General features: G+C 39.9%; 1 protein-coding gene and 2 long non-coding RNA genes across 11 annotated transcripts in view; 2 read left to right on the top strand and 1 right to left on the bottom strand.

Moving 5' to 3' along the window:
• On the bottom strand, nucleotides 1-26,344 carry LOC111528166. Of its 2 annotated transcripts, none has more exons than XR_002726888.2 (7): nucleotides 25,816-26,344; nucleotides 23,661-23,732; nucleotides 20,286-20,371; nucleotides 18,462-18,574; nucleotides 12,933-12,999; nucleotides 5,181-5,220; nucleotides 1-694 (listed from the first exon to the last, which is right to left on the bottom strand). It is a non-coding gene; the product is annotated as an uncharacterized LOC111528166 (long non-coding RNA). The 2 variants fall into 2 exon arrangements; XR_002726889.3 differs by lacking the exon at nucleotides 25,816-26,344 and adding an exon at nucleotides 25,054-25,806.
• Nucleotides 1,074-14,875, top strand: LOC111528165. Of its 2 annotated transcripts, XR_002726887.2 has the most exons (3): nucleotides 1,074-1,744; nucleotides 9,977-10,193; nucleotides 14,220-14,875. It is a non-coding gene; the product is annotated as an uncharacterized LOC111528165 (long non-coding RNA). The 2 variants fall into 2 exon arrangements; XR_002726886.2 differs by lacking the exon at nucleotides 14,220-14,875 and having other exon boundaries at nucleotides 9,977-10,914.
• Nucleotides 25,742-27,728, top strand: part of PDSS1 (decaprenyl diphosphate synthase subunit 1) — a 51,295-nt gene continuing 49,308 nt past the window's right edge. For 5 of the 7 annotated variants that reach the window (XR_002726884.3, XM_023194829.3, XM_023194828.3 and 2 more), the window contains exon 1: nucleotides 25,742-26,621. Coding sequence is in view for 5 of the 7 variants with exons in the window: in XM_023194829.3 (XP_023050597.1) it covers nucleotides 26,154-26,621 (468 nt within the window). In the remaining 2 variants the exon portion in view is untranslated. The remainder of the gene's footprint in view (nucleotides 26,622-27,728) is intronic. The other 2 variants (XM_023194826.3, XM_023194831.2) reach the window with 2 other exon arrangements.

Below are 27,728 nucleotides of genomic sequence, written 5' to 3'. Positions count from 1 at the left end.
AGTCCTCACCCCTTCTTTCCCTGCTGTGTCCAACCGGTTTCTTACTTTCCTCCTGCCTACCCCAATGCTCAGTTCTGTTTCCTCTTCTTCTTCCCCCAGGATGGCTGAAAACTAAGTTTCAAAATACAAACCGCGTACTACACATTTCATTGCTGTAGACGAAATGTCTGACAGCTTTTCTATTTAACTCTGGTTGTTCTCTTCATTTCTTTAAACATTAGAATAATTAAGTCTCATGATAGATGTGCCTTTTGTAACTTAAAAGTACGACACTCAATTTTCACCATTAAAAAATTTAATTTTTCTTTTCATAAATTTTTGGCAAACAGGTAGTATTTAGTTACTTGAGTAACTCCTTTAGTGGTGATTTGTGAGCTTTTGGTGCACCGATCACCCAAGCAGTACACACGGAATCCAATTTGTAGTCTCTTATCTTTCTCCCCCTTCCCACCATTTGCCCCTGAGTATCATTAGTTTTTGTTTGTTTGTTTGTTTGCTTGTTTTGAGACTGAGTCTCATTCTGTCACCCAGGCTGAGACTGGTGTGGGCTGGGCTGCAATTCACTTGCAGGAGAAACAGCCCGGGTGTGGAGAGGTGGCCATCCTTGGCGGGATCCTTTCTAAGGAGCCGAGAAATCAACGTAGAGCTTCTTCTGTCTGATTCTCTAACAACTGCAGACTTTCCATGAGTCAAGCTTTGTGTCAAAAGGACAAATTAAAAGGCAAGAAAATAAAATTGTAATACCAGGACTTTTGGGGGAAAAAAAAACAAACAAAAACCCACATCTAATTCCAGATTAGTTCAGGGACCCGCACATTTTGCCCAAATCTCTGTCTATTGTTTCTGTGTCCAATGTACTCTTTGTTGTTGTGGTTGTTTATCTGTTTTTTGTTGTTGTTGTTGAGACTGAGTCTCGCCCTGTCGCTAGGCTGGAGAGTAGTGGTGTGATCTCAGTTCACTGCAAGCTCTGCCTCCCAGGTTCAAGCGATACTCCTGCCTCAGCCTCCCGAGTAGCTGGGACTACAGACGTGCACCACCAGGCCCAGTTAATTTTTGTATTTTTAGTAGAAACGGGGTTCCCCATGTTGGCCATGATGGTCCCAATCTCTTGACCTCATGATCTGTCCACCTTGGCCTCCCAAAGTGCTGCGATTACAGGCGTGAGCCACCGCGCCCAGCCCAATATACTCTTTGTTGAGGACAATGTTCGAAAGTTGTTCCTGTACTCAGCACAGTATGAAACTAGATAAATACATTTTAGGGAAATCAACAATAGAATTTTTTTGAAAGGAAATTGGTTTTCAAGGTTTATTCTCTAAAACATACTATTCCTCTCCACGATCCCAGTTAATCCAGACCCTCCTCGGTGGGCTTTATCAAATACCAAACTCACCTTCCTGAACCTTTTGCTGAATCTCATATAAAGTTTTGTCACAGAACCTCAGATTTTTCGTAAGGTTTTGTGTACCATGCCATGCCTGTGAATTGCTCTCTTTGCTTTGTTTTTATTTTTTGTAAGAAGTAGCCAGCAAGTATCTTTCTTTGCTTTAGAGATGTAAACTGCTTTTATTTTCAGATTAACTTTCAAGAATGTTGAAAATGCTTTGCTCGCTCTTCTTTTCTCGCTTCCTCCCTCTCAGGACCTATAAAAGGCACCGCCCAGCCCAGTGGACAGATGCCCCAGGCTGCACATTCTGTCAGTGCTGTTCTCCAAGAGGCCCAGACACAGGCTGAAACATCCAAGGTAAAACCAGCAAGCAGCTGACATACATTCCACACAGCCGTCCCCCAAAGCCCATGTTCTCAACCATTCGCATTGTTCCAATAACTGCTCTTTCAAAAAGAGAAAACAGGCTGGGTACGGTGGCTCTCACGCCTGTAATCCCAGTACTTTGGGAGGCCAAAGCAGGAGAATTGCTTGAGCCCTGGAGTTCCAGACCAGCCTGAATGACAGAACAAGGGCTCATCTCTACTAGAAATCAAAAAATTAGCCAGGCATGGTGGCATGCACTTGTCCTAGCTACTTGGGTGGCTGAGGTGTTTGAATTGCTTGAGCCCAGGATTTCAAGGCTGCAGGGAGCTGTGATCACACCACTGCACTCCAGCCTATATGACAGATAAAGACCTTGTCATAAAAAAAGAAAAACAGAAAAAAAAGGGTTGCATTTTCTGTTTTCTCCATTAATGTCCTATATACATCCCCAGGGTGATGGAGGAGAAAATACATTATAAAATAATAGCCAATAGGTATGACATCCTCCACAACATTTTTTCAACTGATTAGATCAATAAGGATTCACTTAAATCTACTTTAAAATCATAGCTAAAATTATGATTTAGTTACTAATCTAGTTCAAAACCTCTCAGTTGACAGTATAAATTCTGTTGAATATTTCTCGTGTGTGAGTCAAAACAACCTTAAATAACTGTGACAACAGCATGTCACCCAGCTAGGACAGGCAGGGTGCTTCACTTTAGCAATTTTTCACTTCTTTCACCCCTTCATTTTGTCCATCAGCCAGTCATGAAAACAACTAAATCTTGGTATTTATTGAACTTCTTATAATTTTGACAGCCACGGCAGGCCTGTAAAAGTTGTATTTCTTTAATGTTCTCATTATCTTCTCAAGCCTGCACTTCTCATGTAATGCGCTTTCAGCTATTATTATTTTCATTATTTCTATAATGCCAATCGAAGGAAAGCATTTAAAAATGCTGAAAAAAATAAAAGAATCCCAGAATAGAAATCACTTAACTATATGTGAACATCAATACCCAAGCTGCCTGTTCAGAAATTTTTTAAAAAGAAAAAAGTACATTGCCAGTTAATTAGCTTATCATGATAAGTAAATAAACTAAATAAAATAGAAACTAAATTAGAAGGCACTTTGTTAGAAAAAAAAAAAAACTTCCAAATTTAATCTTCAGTGGTAAGAGGCTATTAAGCAGAGGAAGAAAAAAACTGGAACCCTGATGAAATGTAAATTGGAATGATAATTGTCACTAAAACAGAGGGATTCAATCCAGCTGCCTGGGGATGTTTCATTATATAAATACAAATTATTATTATCTATGCCAGTATTGGCAGAGGAAGGGCTATGCCTCTATTAGACTTTAGCCAAATTTGGCATTCTGGTTTCTACCAATAGCGCACTAGTGATTTTTCTTTTCAGAACTCATATGTATCTCATTTGATCTCATCACAACCTGAGATACAGGGCATAATAGAGACTACGGGGCTCATTTTCTACCTGATGAACTAGTCAACTTTCATGCAGTTGAGACAAGGTAAACTGTCCAGGTGAAGTGACTCACACCTGTAATCCGAGCATTTTGGGAGGCCGAGGTGGGCAGATCACTCGAACCCAGGAGTTGGAGACCAGCCTGAGCAACATGGCAAAAAAAATCTCTACAAAAACTACAAAAATTAGCTGGACATGGTGGCACATGCTTGTCATCCAGCTACTCAGGAGGATGAGGCATGAGGATCACTGAGCCCTAGAGGCAGAGGTTGCAGTGAGTCGAGGTTGCAGTAAGTCGAGCTTGCACCACTGCACTCCAGTCTGGGTGACACAGCGAGATCCTGTCACAAAATAAATAAATAAATAATAAAAATTAAAAAATTAAAAAACCAGGTGCGGTGGCTTATGCCTGTAATCCCAGCACTTTGGGCGGCAGAGGCAGGCAGATCATGAGGTCAGGAGTTCGAGACCAGCCTGACCAACATGGTGAAATCCCATCTCCACTAAAAATACAAAACTTAGCTGAATCTCTCTCTTGCCCAGGCTGGAGTGCAGTGGTGCAATCTTGGCTCACTGCAACCTCCACTTTCCGGTTCAAGTGATTCTCCTGCCTCAGCCTCCTGAGTAGCTGGGACTACAGGTGCACACTACAATGCCCAGTTTATTTTTGTATTTTCAGTAGATGTGGGGTTTCACCGTGTTGGTCAGGCTGGTCTCCAACTCCTGACCTCAGGTGATCCTCCCGCCTTGGCCTCCCAAAGTGCTGGGAATACAGGCATGAGCCATTGCACCTGGCCTAATCATAGGCTTTTTAATGGTGGGAATCAAATTCATCTTTGTGGCTTTAGCTTTAACAATTTGACTATGCAAAGATACACATAATAGGGACTTGGTATGTGTTTGCTAAATAACTCAGTTTAGTGCTGGGAAAAGAATTATAGCCAACCTAATTTTATTGCAGATACAGATATTGCAGTGCTCCTTTGCAATATAAACCCAATCATACAATGCTAGAGCTATCTAGGGTAACATACTTACATACATGGAAATGTTTCATTTTGGGATATCAGCTGTTTTCTCGTAGGAGCCTGATGATCTTATTCTTTCCAAAGAAACTATAGAAATGTAGGCCAGCTATGCTGGCTCATGCCTGTAATCCCAGGACTTTGGGAGGCCAAGGCAGGCAGATCACGAGGTCGGGAGTTCCAGACCAGCCTGGCCAACATGGTGAAACCTAGTCTCTACTACAAATACAAAACATAGCTGGGCACGGTGGTAGGTGCCTGTAATCCCAGCTATTTGGGAGGCTGAGGCAGGAGAATCATTTGCACCCACGAGGCAGAGGTTGCAGTGAGCCAGGATCGCACCATTGCACTCCAACCTGGGCGACAGGGTGAGATTCCATCTAAAAAAAAAAAAGAAAAGAAAAGGAAATGATAGAAATAACTACTTCCCTATCAATCTTTATAGTTACAGAGCTAAACACCATAAAAAACATCCTATTCTTGAAATATAAAATCAAAAATGCCTATCCCAAGTATCATAGTAAATCAAATGCATTTCTTTTTTTTGTGTGTGTGTGAGATGGAATTTCACTCTTGTCGCCCAGGTTGGAGTACAGTGGTGCTATCTTGGCTCACTGCAACCTGCGCCTCCCGGGTTCAAGCAATTCTCCTGCCTCAGCCTCCCGAGTAGCTGGGATTACAGGCGCCTGCCACCAAGCCCAGCTATTTTTTTTTATTTTTAGTAGAGACGGGGTTTCACCATGTTGGCCAGGCTGTTTCAAACTCCTGACCTCAGGTGATCGACCTGCCTCAGTCTCCCAAAGTGCTGGGATTACAGGCTTCAGCCACCGCGCCCGGCCCACTTTTGGTTTTCAAAACCCATTGCTTTTATGTGATAATTCTTAAAGTTGAGAAAATCAAAAGAATTACTTACTTGTCATTCTTTTTCCTCAGAATCTGAGTCATTCATGTTACTGACAATGAATAAAACAAAAGACAAAATTAACTACTTGTCTCCTCAAACTCTATCTTTTCTTCAAACAGGGAATTCTTTTGCAAGACAAATAATGAGAAAAACACATTCAAAAATCACATTGAATCAGTGTTTGAAAGGAAGACAAAAAATACTCAGTTTGACTAAACAATGTATAAAATACCACCTTGTTTAGTTATTTTAGGCAATACCAAACCTTCTTTTTTATTAACCAATTAAAAAAAATCTTGGCCCAGTATGGTGTCTCTCACCTGTAATCCCAGCACGTTGGGAGGCCAAGGTGGCTGGATCTCTTGAGCCCAGGAGTTTGAGACCAGCCTGAGTAATGTGGCAAAACCCTGTTTCTACAAAAAAACTTCAAAACTAAGCCAGGTGTGGGGGCATGCACCTATAGTCCCAGCTACTCAGGAGGCTGAAGTGGGAGGATCCCTTGAGCCTAGGAGGCAGAGGCTGCAATGAGCCACTGCACTCCAGTCTGGATGATAGAGCCAGACCTTGTCTCAAAAGAGAAAAAAAAAAAAAAATCTTGGCTGGGCACATGGCTCATGCCTGTAATCTCAGTATTTTGGAGGCAAAGCGGGGAGGATCACTGGATCCCAGGAGTTTGAGGCCAGGCTAGGCAGCATTGCAAGACCTCATCTCTAAAAAAAAAAAAAAAAAAAAAATCAGCCAGGCATGGTGGTGCACACCTGTTTTCTTTCCCTCCATAGCACTTGTCTCCTAATACTCAATATAACTTATTTGTTTTGTTAATTTGTCTCTCCTACCAGAAGTAAGCATCATGCAGACACGATTATTTTTCCTGGTTTTTTTGTTTTGTTTTGTTTTGTTTTGTTTCATCACTGTGCCGTTAGCACTTAGAAGAGTGTCTGGCACACACTGAACACCTAAGTACTCAATAAATATTTGTTGAGTGAATGAACTCTGCAGGGAAAACCAGGTACAAAACTGATGGAGACAAGGGTGGGAGCAAGATGGCTTAATGGATATCATTTTATATCACTTTGATTTTGAACGATGTGACTGTAGTACCAATATATTTTTAAATTAAGAAAATCACAGATGGAATATAAAATTTTTATCTTTATTAAAACAATATTTTTGCCACCAGGGCTAATAAAATCACTATATGCCTTGACTTCCATTTGGAATCTTCTTGTACTGTTGTACTGAAAACAGGCTCAATTTTAGATTGGAGGAGTTGGGGCAGAGGAAGGGTAGGAACGTTTGTCTTCTAGCAAATACGTTAGAGAGACAGAAATGATTAAAATGTGGTCCCTGGCCTCCAGGAGCTCAATGACTAGTAGTTGAATCAATCAATATTTAACATTCGATATAATACTAATGTACTCAGAATACCATTCACGCTTATTCATATACATACATATGATATTTCCATTTGAGCAATTATAAACATTACAAATTGTTCTATGTATTATTTATTGCTGCATAAAAAAGGCAACCATGTTCCTTTTTCTCTTCAGTCTAAATTCAGAATAAGAGACCACACAGTAGATAGACAGAGATTAAAATATCAGCTTACCACTGGTAAAAACTAGCCTGGAGAATATGGGAATATGGCCATGTGGTAGATAAAGAGGCAAGATGATGTGTTACATGCAAATGAATGTTAATCATCTGTTGGAGTAAAGTAAAAACTGTACTAACAGTCATGCAAAGATTCAGAGAATATATCACCTTTCTACACTGTTTGGGCAAAACACTGAAGAAAGTAATCAAGACAGAGACTTGAAGATGGAACCATGAAAAAAGGATGGTGGTGGCCGGGCGCGGTGGCTCAAGCCTGTAATCCCAGCACTTTGGGAGGCCGAGATGGGCGGATCACGAGGTCAGGAGATCGAGACCATCCTGGCTAACACGGTGAAACCCCGTCTCTACTAAAAATACAAAAAATTAGCCGGGCCAGGTGGTGGGCGCCTGTGGTCCCAGCCACTCGGGAGGCTGAGGCAGGAGAATGGCGTGAACCCAGGAGGCAGAAGTTGCGGTGAGCTGAGATCCGGCCACTGCACTCTAGCCTGGGCGACAGAGCAAGACTCCGTCTCAAAAAAAAAAAGAAAAAAGGATGGTGGTAAGCAGAGGAATGACTCCAGGTGGGGGATGGGGAGTGTCAAAGGGAAAGACACTTTAAACAGAGGAGATGCACTTCAAGGGAAAACCAAATAATCTGAAATTCAAAATATTAAACCATCTTAGCAAAATCTAACAGCTACGTAACTAGATGCAAAACATAAAACATATTAAACTATCTTAGCAAATCTAGCAGCTACGTAACTAGATGCAAAACATAAAAGCATTCTTATTGGGATGAAGGGGAAAGGAATGGACAAATAGAATCTTCATGAGGAAAAATATCTAAAAAACTTGTTTTCCCATGAAAGCGACAAAAAAAGAAGATAAATATGAGTGGAATTGTAGAATTGTTTTCCTGTCAAGTTTCCACATCAACAGAGGGTGAGGTGTAGGGGAGAAGAATGAATTTCAAATCAGAAAAGGATAGGATAAGCAAGTCTGGGGGAGGCCAACAGTAAAACGAAGTACAATGTAAGATAGAAGGAATAAATCACATATATCAATTGTTATAATAAATGTGATCAGCCTATGTACTTCTATTAGGACAGAAACTATCACATTGAATCAAAATCTGGCTCTACATTCTTTTTACAAGAAGAACACTTTAAAACAAGTAAAGATAGGTAGATAAAGGTAAAAGATAAAGTGAGATTCAAGGTAAACTCAACCAAAAGAAAGCATGAATGGCAATATTCATGTCAGATGAATTGAAATCAATAGTTGTAAGTATAAATCCAAATAAATGGAATCCTTGTTAGGATGAAAGCTATTTTTTGCAGAAAATATAAATAAAAAATCTGTATCTACCAATAATATATAGCAAAATATGTAAATTTCAAACAATTAGAAAAAACTTGGATAAAAATATAATTAAAGTAGGAGCTTTTAATATACATCTCTTAAGAATCTAAATTACCTGTGTAATCCCAGCATTTTGTGAGGCTGAGACACGTGGATCACCTGAGGTCAGGAGTTCGAGATGTACCTGGCCAACATGGTGAAACTTCTTCTCTACCAAAAGTACAAAAAAATTAGTCGGGGATGATGGTGGGTGCCTGTAATCCCAGCTACTCGGGAGGCTGAGGCAGGAGAATCACTTTAACCTAGGAGGCGGAAGTTGCAGTGAGCAGAGATTGCACCGCTGCATTCCAGTCTGGGCGACAGAGCAAGACTGTCAAAAAAAAAAAAAGAATCTAACTTATCTAACAGAAAGGCTCATAAAGGACCTCAATAATGTAATCAATACACTCAATTTGATATATTAAAACTTCTCACTACACAATACATGTTTTTACATATAATCACCAAACACGTCCAAAAATGTTTTATGTTGGGCCACAAAGAAACCTTAACACATTTTGAATAGTAGAGTTTTATCAAACATACCCTTTAGTCATAAAAATACAGACAAAATAATTCCAACTGCTTAGAAATTAAGAAATACAGTGATTCAAAAAAGAAATATAGTGATAAATAACTCTTGGATTAAACAGGAAATGAACAGATTTCGCAGCATCTAAAAAGCAATAAGTAAGAAAAAACCATACCACAGTAGCCATGGACAAAAAAGCACAAACTGAACTAGAAAAAATATATAGCACTAAATAATAAGATAGTTTTTTAGATGTTTCTAGTTTTCAAGAAGAATAATCATTATACATATATGTTTTCACAGAGATTTTATCAGTAGATTATAGGGATTTCCTCACAGCTGCTTTTGCCTAGGGTCCAGCAATGGGTTTAGAGTTTGTAACAACTTGTTAAAATTAAACATCCCAATATAGGCCTGATTTCCTATGTTATATCTTCTTTCATCCTCAGATGTGTTTGGTACCAAATCTCTATTTAAAATAAAACATAACTTTATGTTGGAAATTATTTTATTTATTTATTTATTTAGAGACAAAGTCTTGCTTTGTTACCCAGGCTGGAATGCAATGGCATGATCCCAGCTTACTGTAACCTCCATCTCCAAGGCTCTAGTGATCCTCCTGCCTCAGCCTCCCAAGTAGCTGAGAGACCACAGGCATGTACCACCATGCCCAGCTAATTTTTTAAATTAACTGTAGAGAAAGGGTCTCCCTATGTTGCCCAGGCTGGTCTTGAACTCATGACCTCAAGGGATCCTCCTGCCTCAGCCTCCAAAAGTGCTGGAATTATAGGCATGAGCCACTGCCCCCAGCCACAGTGGGGATAATTATAATAAATAGCATCTTTCTTTGTTTTTAAGCTTATATTTGAACATATGAATCTGTATTTATTAGATAAAAACCTTTCTGACATTAAGTTGAAGGCAATAGAATACACTAAAAACTTTTACAACATGAACATTTGTCTAATAGAGAAATCTTTTTCTATCCTATAAGAATTTCCAGTCTCTCACATAAGTACTTCAATCTCCTACTCAAGTAGTGTGTTCTCTGCAACACCTCTGATCTCTCCAGCGCCAATACTGGATTTCTGTTACCTCCATTTCATATACTAATGGAATGAGAAGTTAAGTAACTTTTCCAAAGGCACAGAGCATGAAGGGTCAGGTGCTAAACTCAAATTCTCATCTGTCTGGCAACATGTTTCCTGGAATACCTCATGCCATCTTCTCTAGCATGTATTGGATTTTGATTTGGATTTTTTTTTAAACACAGGGTCTCGCTCAGTCACCCAGGCTGGAGTGCAACGGCACCGCTGCAACTCACTGCAGCCTCGAACTCATCATGTAAAGAGGTCCTCCTGCCTTGGCCTCCCAAAGTGCTGGGATTACAGGTGCTCGCCAGCATGCCCGGCCCTCTTGGTATATATTCTCTCAGGGCAGAAACCATAAAGGGATCATCATTGTATTACTTGTGGAATCCAGAAGCTCTGGTAGGCACATAAAAAATGACCATTTTATAAATGAACCCAATTATTTCTACTACTCCATCACTGTGTTATCTATAACAGTTTACCTGAGATAACTTGTGATGATTTTTTTTTTTAGTGAAATACGGTGTGTATGTATGCACACATACACAAATTGTACATACCAGGATTCTAGGCTTCCATAAAACCAAACGGACCGTAGTCAATTGTAATGGATAACAAACTGAAGTTATCAGTATTGCAAACACCTTTGTGTATCAGTATTACAAAAAGTAGCCCCCTTTTTATTGCTGGAGACATTTGTACATCATAGAAAAAAGTCCAGAAAAATTAACAATAAAATGGTTAATAGTGATTACTTTGGAGAATAAAACTCTACTCACTTCTGTATATTGTAAATTATTTACCATAAGCATGTAGTATTTATTAAAAATTTAAAAATTGCTTTAAAGAGATACATAATCATATATATAATCTTACAGGTAACATCATCCTGATCTGTTCAAAACTATTTTAAACATGAAAAACATCTTTCTCTATCATTAAAAACCAATTTGTAGACCGTAGTCCCCGCTTATCTGCAGAGGATGTGTTCCAACACCCTCAAGGGAATGCCTGAAACCACAGATAGTACCAAACTCTCTAAAAGCTATGACTTTTTCCTATGCAAACATACCTAGGATAAAGTTTGACTTATAAATTAGGTAGAGTAAGAGATTAAAAACAAGTATAATAAAATATAACAATGATAAAAGCATGCCAGAATCACTACTCTTGCACTTTGGGACCATTATTGAGTAAAATAAAGGTGACTTGAACACAAGCACTGAGTCTTGCAATGGTCCATAGAACTACTCAGCTACTAGGTGACTCATGGGACGAAGTGACTCATGGCCAGGAAGTGTCTCCAGCATGGATAAACTAGACAGAGAATTCACATCCCAGACGAGACGGAACAAGACTTCATCATGCTACTCAGAATTGTGAGCACTTGAAACTTAAGAATTGCTTAGTTCTAGAATTTTTCATTTAATATTTTTAGACCATGGTTGACCACGGGTAACTGAAATTGTGGAAAGTGAGAATGCAGATAAGGGGGAAACTTACATATTACAAATGTTAAGAAGCTCATCAATAGGAATTTTTTAAAGTCACAAAAAATGAAGCTTTCTACTTCAACAAATTCTACTTTCTCATCAGAAGAATGAAATATCAGTAGACAACTTGTCTATATATATATATATATATATAACTTGATATATCTACTGATATCTATTGTCTGAGCAAAACTAACAGATGTCCACAAGGCAATAAGTAGTGCTATCTCAGATACTACAATAGAAAAAAAATCCTAAAATGAAATTTAGAGATTTCTCAGGTTTTTAGCAATGTACACTCTTTTAGGATCCTCCGATAAGCCACAAGAAGCATACAGGAAAACTTCAAAGGTGGGTCAAAAGATGACTAAAGGAGTGGAAATTAGTACTTGTAAGAAAAATAGAGAAAAGTAAAATTATTCATCCAGGAATAATACATAAGAGGCTTAGACACAGTATCATGATCAAGTTTCTCCAAGGCCAATAACCAAAGTAAAAACAACAGAATTCAGCACGAGGGAGTTAAGTTTCAGCAATGTGAGTTATTAAACTTCAAATGTGTCACCAAGAAAAATAAAGGAATTCCTTTCTCAGTGACTGTTAAAATAATGGAAAAGCTTTAGTGAGATCAAAAAATTTCCATAACAATAGAAAAACACATTTTGCTGTTATGTATTTTATTTACTTTAGAACTACTACAATAGAAACATTATATATCTAATGTGTGACGAAAGAATGTATGTGATCAAGTTATAAATGCTGCTGAAAAAATAACGTATACTGTCAGGATGTAGGAACACCTGTTCTTTTTTTCTAGGCATCTTTTAAACAAAATAACTGTCTCGTCTAGGCCTTGCTTAAGAAGTGGTGCATCTTAACTTCCTGTAGCAAAATGTTCAAACGGCTCTGCACTTCCTTTGCTAGCGTTAGTGTTTTAAATTCTAAGTTGGAATCTCTAGTGTTGGCAGGTCAGCGAGAGAAAACAGAGAATTGTCTTTTCTCTTTAAATGCTTACCACGTGGGATTGTAAATTAGGTCACCCATGTGGAAAGCAATTTGGATATTTCTCAAAGAACTTAAAACATAACTACTGTTCAACCCAGCAATCCTGTTACTGGGTATACATCCAAAAAAAAAACAAATCATTCTATCAAAAACACACCGGTCCTCGTATGTTCATCATAGCACTATTCACAATAGCAAGACATGGAATCAAGTTAAAGCCTATTAACTATGGGTTAGATAAAGGAAATGTGGTACATGGAAATCATGGAATACTACACAGCCATAAAAAAAGAATGAAATCATGTCCTTTGCAGCAACATAGATATAGCTGTAGGCCATTATCCTAAATGAATTAACACAGGGACAGAAAACCAAATACTGCATATTCTCACTTCTAAGTGGGAGCTAAACATTGGGTACTCATGGACATAAAGATGGTAACAATAGACACCGGGGACTTCTGGGGAAGGGAAGGGTGGAAAAAAGATTGGGTACTATGCTCATTACCTAGGTGAGGGGATCAGTCATACCCCAAACCTCAGCGTTATGCAGTATACCCAAGTAATAAATCTGCACATTGCCCCTGAATCTAAAATAAAAGTTGCAATTATAAAAAACAAACAAACAAATAAATACTTACCAGGTATCTAGGTTCTTTGACATCCATCGAGGGATAATGTTCCTGTATGATGAAGCCTAATAATGCCCTGGAGATAAAAAGGAGGTAGCATCAGTGTCCCTCAGAACACAGTATCCAACATCCAAGTACCTAAATCCCTCAACATCTATGAATTCATTAGAACAGGCTCAAGATGTTAAAACTTGAAGAACAAGGTTTTACTACCAAAACAGCCAAAAAGTAATATTTCTTCAATACCAATCAAAAATGAAAATATGTTTCTAAGATCATATGAGGTTCTACATTATTATGTGTCAAACTTGATCAACTCAATAAACATCCATTGAGTACCTGCTATACCTGCTATATACTAAGCCCGGGGCAAGTGCTAGGAAAAAGAAAGGTAAGAACCAGAACCCAGACCTCAAAGAGCACATGCTCTACTAGGGGAGAAGAACATATGAAGAAATCATGATGCTACATTATAATAAATGCAATATCAGAAGTATATAAAATGAACAGCGACAACAGAGCAGAGAATGAGTATTTGTGGTAGGTCATTTAAGGCTTCACACATGAGGTGACAAATAATTGGCAAATGTCTGAGATTAAAATATTTAAAGTTGTACCAGGATTCAGCAAACATGTAATAAATAAAATATATAAACTGCGTATGTATAAGAGGAAATCTGGAAACAAATTTCAGCTGTAGATATGATTTGGAAATTACTAAAACCCAGTTAAAATAGTAAGTGTAGATTAGCATTTGTCTAATATCTATCTATGTCATATATATATTTATACACCATACACTGACATATGAGAATATGTCATATTAGCTAGTGGAGGCATGTCAAGGATGAAGTGGTCAATGATATGCATTAAATGCTAGAGATTCCTGAACTATAACTGAAACATGACCACTAGATGGCGTAATTTCAGTGACATAGTGTGAATCCAGGCAGAACTGACCCAGAAAGCAAATGGGTAGTTACAAATAATGCCTCGTGAAAGTAGCCAATTCTCCACCGGCCAGGATGACCAGAAACTCAGTAAATGTTGCTGAAGTAAGAGACAGAGCAGCTGTGACAAGTGCGATGACTTCTTTGCTCTTTCCTTCATTTATTGCACATTCTTCCTGGTCCAAATCTGTATTTACTATGCTGAAAACTATAATATAGGATCCATATTCTAAATGATCCTAGTTTGTGTAAGGTATTTTTCCTTAAGTATTTCCAATAACTTTTAAAAACTGTATTAATTTAACAAATGGAAACAGAACTCCTCATAAAGGTTTTTTGTTTGAAGGAACATCTTGCTAAGTCTGCTTAAGGAAGATGGGATTTTGTAAGCACAGATGCCAGCAGGTACCAAGATCTTGGAGAATGATGGAAACCACACTGCATGATCCAAGGGGAAGAATTTATTGCTTTTGCTCTTTTGAAAAAAAATCCCTCCTCCATCTTCCCCACAGAAATCTTCAGCAAGACGCTTTCTGTTCTTAAAGACATTGTGTACATTTGGTTTGCTGTTTGTGTTCACCCTTTCAATGGGGCTGTTTCACATCTGGGTCAGCCCAGTGTGAAATAGGTACTATCCCACATATCAAACCTGGAGTCCAGGGGGAGGGAGACACAAGATGGAGGATACACCCGGGGAACCCCAGGAATTGGGAAGAGAGTTTTGGATTTCCGGAGGCTGCAGAATTGAGAAATTTGAGTCACTTCCCCACCCCCAAGTGTGTGAGTGGTATGGAGGCCCTCATCTGTAACTGGGTTGCATCCTACATTATAAGTTTTTTGAGAAACGGGACTATTGGGTCGTATACTTCTTTTTTTAATCTCCTAAAAAATCTACACGGTGTTCAGCGCAATAGCAAATGTGACAAATATTTATTTGAAATATTACATCTTATTTATAAGAAAATAGAAAATATTTAACTTCACAGCACATAAATAAGCATTTTTTCCACTTGTCTTATACCATTTTTTAAAATGTAATTTCTTATTCTGACTTAAAAAAAGAAGAAAATTTTGCCATTTGCAACAACATGGATGAAGCTCAAGGACATTATGTTAAAGTGAAATAAGCCAGACACAGAAACACAAATACTGCATAATCTCACTTATACGGGGAATCTAAAAAAGTCAAACTCATAGAAATAGAGAGTGGAACAGTGGTGGTCAGGGTCAATGAGGTAGGGGAAATGGGAAGAAGTTGTTCAAAGGACACGAAGTTGCAGTTATAAGATGAGTAAGTCCTGAAGACCAAATGGATAGACTATAGTTGATAATAACACCTTGTACCTTGGAAATTTGCTAAGAGAGCAGATCTTAAGTATTCTCACCAAAAAAAGTAACCATATGAGGTAATGCATGTGTTAATTGGCTTCATTGTGATAATTATTTCAAAATGTATACATATGTCAAAACATCACATTTTACACCTTAAATGTACACAATTTTTATGCCAATTATACTTGAGTAAAGCTGGGGAAAAATGGTCACTTTCATAGCTTAAAAAATGTAATTTCCTTAAATTCTTGGTCATCAATCACAGACATAAAACAAGCAAAGAAAAATGTAATTTTCTAACCTCGATAAATCTAGTTCACCATAATGAGCCAAAATTTCTAACGATCCAATTCTGAACCATGATCCTGCAGCACGCAGCACTACCGCACCTTAAAAAGAAACATTTATTGGCCGGGCGCGGTGGCTCACGCCCATAATCTCAGCACTTTGGGAGACCAAGGCAGGTGTATAACAAGGTTAGGAGTTTGAGACCAGACTGGCCAAAATGGTAAAATCCCATCTCTACCAAAAATACAAAAAATAAAAATAAAAATAAAAATCAGCTGGGTGTGGTGCTGAGCCCCTGTAATCCCAGCTACTCAGGAGGCTGTGGCAGGAGAATCACTTGAACTCAGGAAGGCTGAGGTTGCAGTGAGCTGAGATCACACCACTGCACTGCAACTTAGGCAACAAGAGTGAGGCTCCATCTCAAAACAAAAAAAAAAAAAGGAAATATTTATTTTAGCATAAAAGTCTTTCAGGCTATAGGAATACGGCAAAATATCTTTTCTTAAAAAATTATTTTAATAAAAAATAATATAGTATCTGAATTTATCAGAAAAATAACTAATTTCATCCATAAAGGATCAAGGGCATTTCTTTATTCCTTAAAGAAAGAATCTGAATGTCCAGAACCACTTTTACAGCCAACAAGCCTCTAATCCAGCTAAAGGCTGAGACAGAGCTGTGGGGCTCCAAACTCTTGATTCTCCACTTGTCTCAGCAATAGTGACCTTTCCCCTGTGCTCGATCCTGAATAAGGGAATGAGCTATTTATTTCGCATAAGTCCTTAACACAAATATAATCAGTAACTAGAACTCATGTTTATTTCTCATAAGGAATGCTGTACTTAACAGGTGTTTAGATGTCAAGATGAATTCCACACCAGGGTGACAGAGCCCCTACCCTATGGCTGCTGTCCTTCAATAGATTGCCACGCTCGCTACCTCCGGGCCTTTTTTGATGCTATTCTCCCCTCTGCCCCACAACCCACTCCCTGTCCTCCCCTGACTGAAACCCTACCTAAACTTCTACTCAAGATCAATTTCCTCTTCCTCCATAAAGCTAACCTGATCCATCTCTCTTTAACTGACTTCTGATTTTTTATTGTTCATTTGTTCCATGTGTTTAAGTCTTTCCAAAGACTGTGATTTTCTTTGGACCAGGGACTGAGACATACTTATTACTTCCAGGCTGGGTATGGTGGTTCACACCTGTAATCCCAACACTGTGAGAGACCAAGGCGGGAAGACTGCTTGAGCCCAGAGTTCAAGACCAGCCTGGGCAAAATAGCAAGAACTCATCGCTACAGTAATTAATTAATTACTTAAAGAAGTACTGATTACTCGTGGACCCCTGAAAGTGTAGTCCAATGGTAGGCACAGGAAAGGGCCAATAAGTAGTTTTTGGTTGACTGGATTATTCATATAGTCAGGACTCATCCACAATACTAATCTGGATATTTATTTCCATGTATCTTTTTCTGAGCAATAAAATGTAGTCACTTTGAAAAAACATACAAGCTTAATCTATTATTCTAAACGTTACTTCATGAACAGCCACTGAATCACATTCCTCAATATTAACACTGAAAGACATGGGGGGTTCTAGTCTAACCTCATTTTATTTTATTTTATTTATTTATTTTGAGTCTCACTCTACTGCCCTGGTTGGAGGGCAGTGGCATGATCATAGCTCACTGAAGCCTTGATTTCCAGGCTCAAGCGATCCTCCCACCTCAGCCTCCCGAGTAGCTGGGACTACAGGTGTGCACTACCATGTCTAGCTAATTATTTTTCTAATTTTTTTTTTCTGTAGAGACAGGGTCTCCCTATGTTGCCTAGCCTGGTCTCAAACTCCTGGGCTCAAGTAATCCTCCCACTTTGGCCTCCCAAAGTGCTAGGATTACAGGCATGAGCCACCGTGCCCAGCCTAACCTCATTTTAGATGGTGAAAATGAAGGTCGGATTGTTTAAGTGACTTGCCCAAGTCACAAAGTGAGTTCCTGCAGAGCCAGCTCCAGGTTTCACATATTCTTTTTTCCTATCTAGCACTATTCTCACTGTACCACAGTGGCTCCTGGGCAAATGTTAGAACAAAAGCACAATGGAAATATCTCCGCATAGGTGAAGATCTAGAGATGAAAATTCTACTACTGTCCTATTAGAAGTAATACTTGAGACCATTTAAACCGTTAAGATTGTGGCTTGGAATTCAGATAAACTGAATATACATGTCACAGCCACGAAAGTTAGTAGTGTTATACCAGTCATACCAATAGTCTGTGACTGGAACATCATATCCAATCACCAGAAGCAAAAAGACCTACACAGTTATTATAGGCTCACATGTAATGGTATCATTTCATCCAGATGAAATTAGAAAGAGATGCTGTAAAAATAAATAACCCATACTTTATTTAAACATGAATATTTTGAGGGAATTTCTGAAATGGAAATCTTATAAAAACACATTGCTACGGTCTGACAGTTTTCATCCCCCCAAAATTCCTATGTTGATAACCAACCACCAAAGTGATGGTATTAGAAATTAAGGTCTTTAGGAGGTGATTCGGTCATGAGGGCTCCATCCTCATGAATGGGATTCGTGTCGTTATAAAAGAGGCCCCAGAGGGCTGCCTTCCCCTTCTGCCATGTGAGGACAAGTGAGAAGGCGTCATCTATGAAGCAGAGAACCCTCAAAAGATACCACATGTGTAGATGCTTTGATCTTGGACTTCCTGAACTCCAGAACTGGGAGCAATAAACTTCTGTTGTTTACAAATTACCCAGTCCAAGGCATTTTGTTACAGCAGCCCGAACAGAGTAGGATACATACTATGCATAAAGTATAATAAACATGAAATGTGCGCTTGGTGAATCACCGAATATTGTCAAGAGTCTGGCCCATGACAGCTGTAAAAAGGAATAAGATCGTGTACTTTGCAGGGACATGAATGGAGTTGGAAGCCATTACCTTCAGCAAACTAACACAGGAACAGAAAACCAAACACTGCATCTTCTCAGTTTTCAGTTGGAGCCGACTGAGAACACATGGACATGCCAGGGAGAACAACACACACTGGACACCTGTAGGGGGTTGGGGGCAGGGAGAGCATCAACAAGAATAGCTAATGGACACTGAGGTCAATAACTGGGTGATGGGGGCTGAGAGCAGTGGCTTATGTCCATAATCATAGCACTTTGGGAGACCAAGGCGGGCAGATCACTTGAGGTCAGGAGTTCGAAACCAGCCTGCCCAACATGGTGAAACTCCATCTCTAGAAAAAAATACAAAAAAAAAAAAAAAAAAATTTAGCCTGGCATTGTGGCGTGTACCTGCAATCCCAGCTACTTGAGAGGCTGAGGCAGGAGAATCGCTTGAACCCAGGAGGCGGAGGTTACAGTGAGCCGAGATCGTGCCATTGCACTCCAGCCTGGGTGACAGAGCAAAGCTCCATCTCAAAATAAATACATTAAATAAATAAATAAATAACTGGATGATGGGATGATCTGTGCAGTAAACCACCATGGCACACATTTACCTATGTAACAAACCTGCACATCCTGCACATGTACCCCTGAACTTAAAAGATGAAAAGAAAAAGAAATTGATGTTCAAGTTTGTCACAGGTGACCCTTAAAGTCCTCCTAATGGCTTGATTACTTTGTCTTTTAGTCTACAGGACTTTGAAGAAGAAAGGATGTAACTAACCCAGCAAACCAGAACCTGATGTTATAATAATTGTAATAGTTAACATGTTAAGCACTTTACATGTATTTCCTAATTTAATCCTACACCAATCTTACGATACTTTACTATGTGTCTTACAAATTGTTTCTGAGCAAACTAGCATTACGAAAAAGCCCCCAAACCACCGGAGAGTGTTAGTCTTATCTAGCTTACAGGAAAGTCACAGTCACAACAACTGGTTCTATGTTCCTGTTTCTGTTTTTAATTAGTCAGATACCCTACCCTGAACTTGTTGCTTAATTTCTTGCTTAACATCTTGACGAATTTCCAGAATGTTTCTTAATTCCTTCCTGATTTCTGCAGTACAAATAACACCCCCAAGGAATCTTGATTTACTGCCATTCTAGTACTGTAAATTGTTTTATGGCTATCTTGATATAATTATAATCTATTTGTCCTTCTTTTTCATTGTTTTATATTTATTTATTTTTTGAGACAGGGTCTCACTCTGTCACCCAGGCTGCAGTGTGGCGGCACAAATTCGGCTCACTGCGACCTCTGCCTCCCAGACTCAAGCAATCCTCCCACTTTAGCCACCTAAATAGCTGGGACCACAGGCACGTCCCACCATGCCTGGCTAATTTTTGTAGAGACAGGGTTTCGTCAAGTTGCCCAGTCTGGTCTTGAACTCCTAGACTCAAGCAATCTGCCTGCCTCGGCTTCCCAAAGTGCTGGGATTATAGGCATGAGCCACTGCACCCGGCTTATTTGTCCTTTTATATTGACACATTGTACTGCCTCATTTTGCCAAAAGTGCCAGAAGTGAACTGAATGAGTTCTCTAGCAATAATCCACAGAAAATTTATATTTATGCTGCCCCAGTATTCTCTATTCCATTCAAAGAATTAGTCTCCAGCTTTAGCACAGGAAGAAATCACATCAGCTAATCTAGTAACATCCTCTGATGGCATATTCCTTTAGACACATCTTGTTGAACTCCCAATGCACTAATTTAAAACTTAATGTAAAATAATTTCTTTAGTAGGACAGCATTTCCATCAGATAATTCTATTTGCATAAGGGAAGTGGTGCTGTTGCTACACTTACCTGGTGGCCTCCATATTGGTAAGCCAGTGGAGTGGATCCAAACACTGTCTTTTCGCCACTTACAAGCTGGATAAAACCGTCTGTTTCTGAAACAGATAAATCAAGGTCCAAAATATTTTCTAGAACTTCCTGAGGCAGGAAAAACAAATTTACAAACTGAAGTCATCTTTCAGGTTTTTTTTGTTGTTGCTTTTTTTTGGTTTTTTTTGAGACACAGGCTCACTCTGTCACCCAGGCTGGAGTACAGAGGCACAATCATGGATCACTGCAGCCTTAACCTCCTGGGCTCAAGTGATCCTCCCACTTTGGCCTCCCAAAGTGCTATGATGACGGGACGGAGCTACTGCACCTGGCCTAATAATTTTTAAGAATAGAGACTTAATGGAAGAAAATTCAAAGAATAAACCTCTTCTGACAATATATTATTAATTTTTTTCATAAGAGATTTACTACACTGTCTATGTTTATGCTGTTTGGGAAAAATTAGTTCTACTAGATGGCTCTAAAACTTTTATGGATTTCTTATAATGCATGGTAAAACAGTATTTTTCCTAGGACAAATTCACTTAAGAAACTACAAATAAAGTCCTATTTTTAACCCAAATTCATTTATATTATGAGAAAAAATTGAGAATTTATGAGAGACCATTAGATAAAGGATATCTAAGATAATAATTTAACTCATTTTCCTCTTTTTCACAAAAGCATATTTTCCTTGTAAGACAACTTTAAGTTGAAACTAAGTATCAAAGTGTGATTTCTAAGAATGACATCTCCAAGTATTTGAATTTTAAACACAGATAGTCATGTATAATTAGACTAATAATATTAACTCTAAAAAATTATTTTAAGCAAATATTTTAGTGAGTTAAGTATTTGTATTGTGAAAAAATAATGCCTAACCTTTGAAACTGCTACAAGACATACTCTTGATTTGAAAGGAGTTGGGAAGGAGATTGAAAAAATACAGTTTTTCACTTTATGAACACAATTTTCTTTAACAGGATTAACAGGCAACATAGCTGATAAAATAAAACATCTTTCTTAATGTTCTCATTTGTTACATATACAACACTAATATCCCTTAGAAAGTCTATGGTTCTTCAAGAAACTCAAGTCACTATTTTCTTCATGCTTTGTTATTTAAAGGCTACTTTGTAATTTCAATACAACCTAGCCAACATGCATTTAGGACAGTACATCATGGAACTGTTCAAGAGGCTAGGAAATGGAAAAAGTTTAAAACGGGAAGACACATACCCTGTCTTCAAAGATCTTCACTCACGGAAGGTAAATCAGACATATATACACACACACACACACACACACACACACATATATACACTTAACTCACTAAAATATTTGCTTAAAATAATTTTTTAGAGTTAATATTAGTCTAATTATACATGACTATCTGTGTTTAAAATATATATATATATATTTTAATCAGACACACACATATATATATATATTCTTTTTAAGATGGAGTTTCTCTCTTGTTGCTCAGGCTAGAGTGCAATGGCATGATCACGGCTCACGGCAACCTCCACCTCCCAGGTTCAAGCAGTTCTCCTGCCTCAGCCTCCCAAGTAGCTGGGATTACAGGCATGTGCCACTATGCCCGGCTAATTTTGTATTTTTAGTAGAGATGGAGTTTTACCGTGTTGGTCAGGCTGGTCTCAAACTCCTGACCTCAGGCGATCCGCCCACCTTGGCCTCCCAAAGTGCTCGGATTACAGGCATGAGCCACTGCACCCAGCCCAAAAATATATATTTTTAAATGGAGGTGAGCTGCATTACAGAATTACAAGTATAGTATTAGTTAATTCAGTGGAACCAAAATCCATTAGGCACATAATCACATGCATTCTGCCCTTTGGAAACACAATTAGCAAAAGGAAACAGGTATAGAAGATACACAAATAATTTAAGACCAGGTAATACATGGCTTACTAGATGCATAAAACTGCTATAGATCCCACATTTGATAGATGCCCACCCACAAAGCTAAAAGTTTAGAAATTGCCTCTGCAGAGACAAATCATGTCTCAGGAAGTCCATACACTGAAACACATGTACTGTATTTTCAAAGCTGTAGAGGAAAAGAAAGCTTTGAACATGCTTTAGATTCTCAGGACGTATTTACTCTTATTTTATAAACAATACCTAAACTCGTAATCTGTTTTTCCAATCCAAAGCATTGAAACAGAAAGAAAAAACCAGAAGAGAGTAGGTGTATTAATAAAACTTTAAAACTAAGAGACAAAAATCCTGTTTCTGGATAGAGATTTATTGTCAAAATGTGTCACTAAATTATTTAATAAACATAATAGGAATCCAATTAATAGCCTAGCAGGATTTTTTTGAAGAAATAGACAATCTTAGTGTGCAAATCTGAAAAAATAAACAGATAAGTTTTTTAAGCAAGAGAAACAAGTTTGCTTATATTAAAAATTAAAAGAATACAATAAAAAATATTGCTATTCTAAAAATAGATGCAAAGATCAATGGAACTCAATAAAAAGCACAGAAACAACAAAAAGCTGTAAAATAATTTCCTATATAGTGAAAATAACATTTCAAATCACTGGAGAAAGGTAGCATTAGGACAATTTGCTCCACTGTCTGGAGTAACGCCAATTTATTCCATCCAGGCTTAAGTGAACTAAATGTCAGTTACAACAGCAATTTTCTAGCTTCCTCAAATGAGTAATAAAAACAGGCTAATACAGGCCATATGGGCCATATTTAGCCCTTCATATGTTCCCTTAAGACCATGATGTATTATAAGGTAGCATCCTGGGGGAATAAATGTATAGTCAATCAAAAAGTGGCAGATTCTAGCATTCACACCAGAAAACTGGACAATATGATTATAAGTGGAAGAACCAACAGTATATTTTCTTCTTTTGTGGGAGAGCCTCTGTGTGGAATTAACTAGATTATATAATTAGCACAATCTCCTTTATGATGATCTAACATTGGTAGGGCAGGGGCAGCATATCATGTTCCATTAGTAGTTATCATGTTGTACTGCTTGATGCATGTCCCGGCAAGACAGCTGCTGGTCAATACATGTGATCACCAGCCGTGGAACAAAGAAGGCTATTTCAGGATTATTCAATTCTCACTCATTTGATGCTTTAACAAACTAATAAGTCATAGACTAAAAACCCCAGAGAAAATTCCAAAAGCATACTAACCCCCATCTTACGATCTCAGGAAAATCAGTACTGGCAACATTAAATTCTTTAGAATTCGGTTTTGCATAAGGCTATGAAATCCACAAATTAACGACAATAACAACAAAAAAAGTGAGTGAAACTAGGTTTCACTGCAAATGTTTGAACCTTTTCTCTCAATAAATGTGCTTACCAGAGTACGATAATTTGGATAATTCGCTGATCATTCATTTAGTAACAACAGGATGAGATGTTTCACACAGTACTGTAAATCAAGACACAGTAACACATATAATTATTTATTTATGTATTTGGAGACAGTGTCCCACTCTTTCATCCAGGCTGGAGTGCAGTGGCATGATCACAACTCCCTGTAGCCTCGAACTCTCGAATTTCTGGCCTCAAGCAAACTTCCCCGCCTCAGGCTCCTGAGTAGCTAGGGCTACAGGCACACACCACCACGCCTGGCTAATTTTATTTTTTGTAGAGACAGGGTCTTGCTTATGTTACCCAGGCTGGTTTTGACATCCTGACCTCAAGCAATCCTGCCACCTCGGCCTCCCAAAGTGCTGTGATAACAGGCATGACCCACTCTGTCTGGCCTGGTATTATATTTAATAAACCTGGTCCTATTGTAGATATTATGTTTTAAATAGTATCATCAATATGGCAAGAAAATGTCTTCGAGGGTACCTAATACTCCAACATCAAAACGACAGCCTTGATCACTTTCAGTTACACATAGGCCATTTTGTTCCATCTGTACTGGCTCTTACATTTGTCTAAGGGCAGCGAAATAGACTAAAGAAGTCTGTTCTTCAGCAGTTACCTGCACAACTCAGATAATGTTTTTAACTTCCTCAACTCATGCTTGGCCTAGCTGGGTTAAAAGAACTACTTGTGAATTCCGCATGTCCAATTGGTAGGTTACTGTTTTTTTCTCAAGAGTTTAGCTATACAGTAATGTTGGAAGTCTTGAGGAACTTCATTTGCTTTCCCTACTTAGCCTTGCAATACCACAGCATCCTTTTTTCTCTTTTTTAAAAGACAGAGTCTCACTTTGTTACCTAGGGTGAAGTGCAGTAGCACAATCTTGGCTCACTGCAACCTCTGCCTCCCAGGTTCAACTGATACTCCTGCCTTAGCCTCCCAAGTAGCTGGGATTACAGAACTTGCACCACCATGCCCAGTTAATTTTTGCATTTTTAGTAGAGATGGGTTTCATCATGTTGGCCAGGCGGGTCTCAAATTCCTGATCTCAAGTGATCCACCTGCCTCAGCCTCCCACAGTGCTGGGATGACAAGCTGAGCCAATGCGCCCGACCTACAGCATCTTTTTAAGAGCAATGTTGTCTGTTTTAATGTGGCCAAGCAATCTCTAAATGAACCTGGTCTGACAAAATTGTGTAGTGCCATACTTGTCAACTGTGTGAGCTTGAGTGTGATACTTATTTGACAATACGGTATTTTCTCTATATGTTTCCTTATCTTTATATACAAAAAAGGGCAAATGATAATGTCTTAGTCATAGGATTGTCAAGTACAACCTAAGTGCTTATTGCCACACTCTACTTGGCAAGTTCTACCTGTGTAGCAGGAGAAAGAAGGATTTCTGAAGGATTTCTTTCTCGGGGAGCTCGGCTCTTAAGACGTGAGTCTGCAGACGCTCCCGGCCGAATAAAAAACCTCTTTCTTCTTTAATCCGGTGTCTGAGGAGTTTTGTCTGCGGCTCGTCCTGCTACATCTGTGGGATGTTTCTTAATACATAAACCTAATCTATACCAAGATAAACTACAGGTGCATATTAACATTTACTCGTAAAGCACTTTGCATATTTTTACGTGCCATTCTTCAAGATGAAAAAAAAAAAACCATCAAACTGGCTTATTTTCATAGATGTCTTTATATAGTCTATGATGTCTTCATTCCATAAAAACCCACACGACTAAATATGAAATTAGTGTACCCAGCTATGAGGCTACCGCATTCTTTAACGCAAGAAGAATGAGAAAATACATGAATCAGAGAACTGCAATTACCTATTTGCTGGACTATTTCCTCATTAGAGTGAATTTTTTGAGTACTAAATTGCATTTCCGTATCTCTAATGTTTACCCTCTATCTCACTGGCTCTGTGTGTTTGAGTGCATGCACCGAATGCTTAACTATATCACTTAATTTCTGTTAGAAACACGCTATCTCTTAGCACCAGTAGATCTGACCTTAGAGCTAAGGAAAAAAGGTATTTCTAACCCATGTACTAATCCTGTACAGACTCCAGTATCTCCCGGGCTGGGTACACGCAGGTTCACACCCATGTGTAAGCAAGATTGCCAAACTATACCTACAAGGCGTTCGGAGGAGAGTTCAAAAGTCAAGAGACCGGGCTAATTTAGCTCCTATTTCACAACAGCCCTGATCGTGGTCGACATGTTCCTAGGAAGATGCGATGGGCTGGAACTTCTTTCAAGAACAGATTGCAAAGGCAACCGACCATAACGTGGCAGGTCACTGCCAAGGGAAGCAGTACCGGAAACCGTCGCCTCTGGCTTAGGCTGCGGAGCGGGAACCCGATTCTCTGAGTTATGTTTCTGCCTAAACACGCAGAACAAGAGTTAGTGACTGCAAGAGTCGCGCGCGGTGCTATTTCTTGCTAATAAAAGGTCCCCACAGGGACATTTTTGCTATGACTGGAGGCGTGGCCAGTCCCCCTGCACGGCTTCCGGGAAGGGGTGGGGATAGGAGGCTCGCCCCGGGGAAGGTCACGCTCAGGGCCCCCGACCGGGTCCACGCGCGCCCCTGCCCCGCCGCCTCCCGGGAGCGGCCGGGGTCCCCGCTGGCTGCGGAGTGGCAGGTACCCGAGGTCCCGGCGCTGGCAGCCGGGCCATACGCGGGGAGGAGCGAACCGCGGGGCCGGGTGTGGCCGAAGCGCTTCCTGTGCCAGGTTTCCGGCTCCGGGTCCCTGGAGGAGGATCGCGGGCCAGAGGCGGAGCCGCAGTCCTGCCGCGACTTTCAGACTCCGACCATGGCCTCGCACTGGTGGCGGTGGCTGCGCGGCTGCTCCTGGAGGCCGGCGGCACGGAGCCCCGAGCCCGGCTCCCCCGGCCTTGCGGGACCGCCGGGGCCGCCGGCAGCTGCCGACGCCCATGCGCAGGTGAGGTTGGGAGGCGCGCGCCCGGCGGGGCTCAGAGGTCACGGCTCCAATGACAGCGGCGGGCGGAATGAATGGGAGCAGGGAGCACGTGCGTCGCGATACGGGTGCGCACATGGTAGCTCCGGGGTGGGACTCCAGAGCGGAGGGGTGCCCGCGGTGGGACGGAGCCGAGCGTTGGATTGAAGTAGGGGCGCCCTACACGGGGGTGCAGAAAGCGATGTCTTGGGGATCCCGGGAGCGTTTGGGGCAGTGGAAAAAGCTGTGGTAGCCGGGTGCTGGGGGAAGCGCCGGGAGCGATCAGATTGACCGCTGCGATATGGACAAGGTTAAGCCTGGAGAGCGGCTGCAGCAATTTACTTTCGAGTTAGGGGAAGACAGATCTTGCCTGAAATTTTAGAGTCAAAGGTGCTCAGAGCTGTCTCCGAGAAACGGAGGATCAAATCGGCCGCGGAATAGTCCGAAAAGGTCTTGTGGAGAATGCAGGGCTGGTGCTAGGGTGGACCGGACCTTAGGTGTCCAGCAGTGGCTTCGGGAGGAGAGCATACCTGGATGGGGCTGGAATGGCACCGGAAGGAGGAAGGCCCGAGGCTGTCAGGAGGAGAGAAACTCTGGAGTCATCTAAAGTCAGAATCTCAGGGATAGCCCATTCTTTCAGGGTCTCCTCTGCTGCCTTTGGGTTCCAATCTCCTTTTTCTCCACTTCTGGTCAGTTTAGCCCCTGTGAGCCCTTCTGTACTTTGTAATGATTCTCAGTGTGCCATGGGGTAGGCCCATGCTATTAGCATAACCGTGGAAAATCTGTGGACTCACTGTTATTTAAGTTTATTTGAATTTGGTACTTTTTAAATTCAGATTTTGTGTCCGTGTTCTCATCAAACATAATTTCCCAGTGTGAAATATGTAACACTTATAAATATCTACTTTGTACCAAAGTGGATGCATATCACAAATTATCCAAAACGAGGCTTGCGCCAGGTGCAGTGGCTCACACCTGTAATCCCAGCGCTTTGGGAGGCTGAGGTGGAAGAATCGGTTGAGGCCAGGAGTTTGGGACCAACCTAGGCAACATGGCGAGACTCTGTCTCTACAAAAAATAGAAAAAAATCAC

This window comes from Piliocolobus tephrosceles, chromosome 9 (assembly GCF_002776525.5).
Source record: "Piliocolobus tephrosceles isolate RC106 chromosome 9, ASM277652v3, whole genome shotgun sequence".
NCBI classification, from domain to species: domain Eukaryota; kingdom Metazoa; phylum Chordata; class Mammalia; order Primates; family Cercopithecidae; genus Piliocolobus; species Piliocolobus tephrosceles.
The sequence above is the reverse complement of the archived record's forward strand: the minus strand, read 5'-3'. Positions and strand labels throughout refer to the sequence as shown.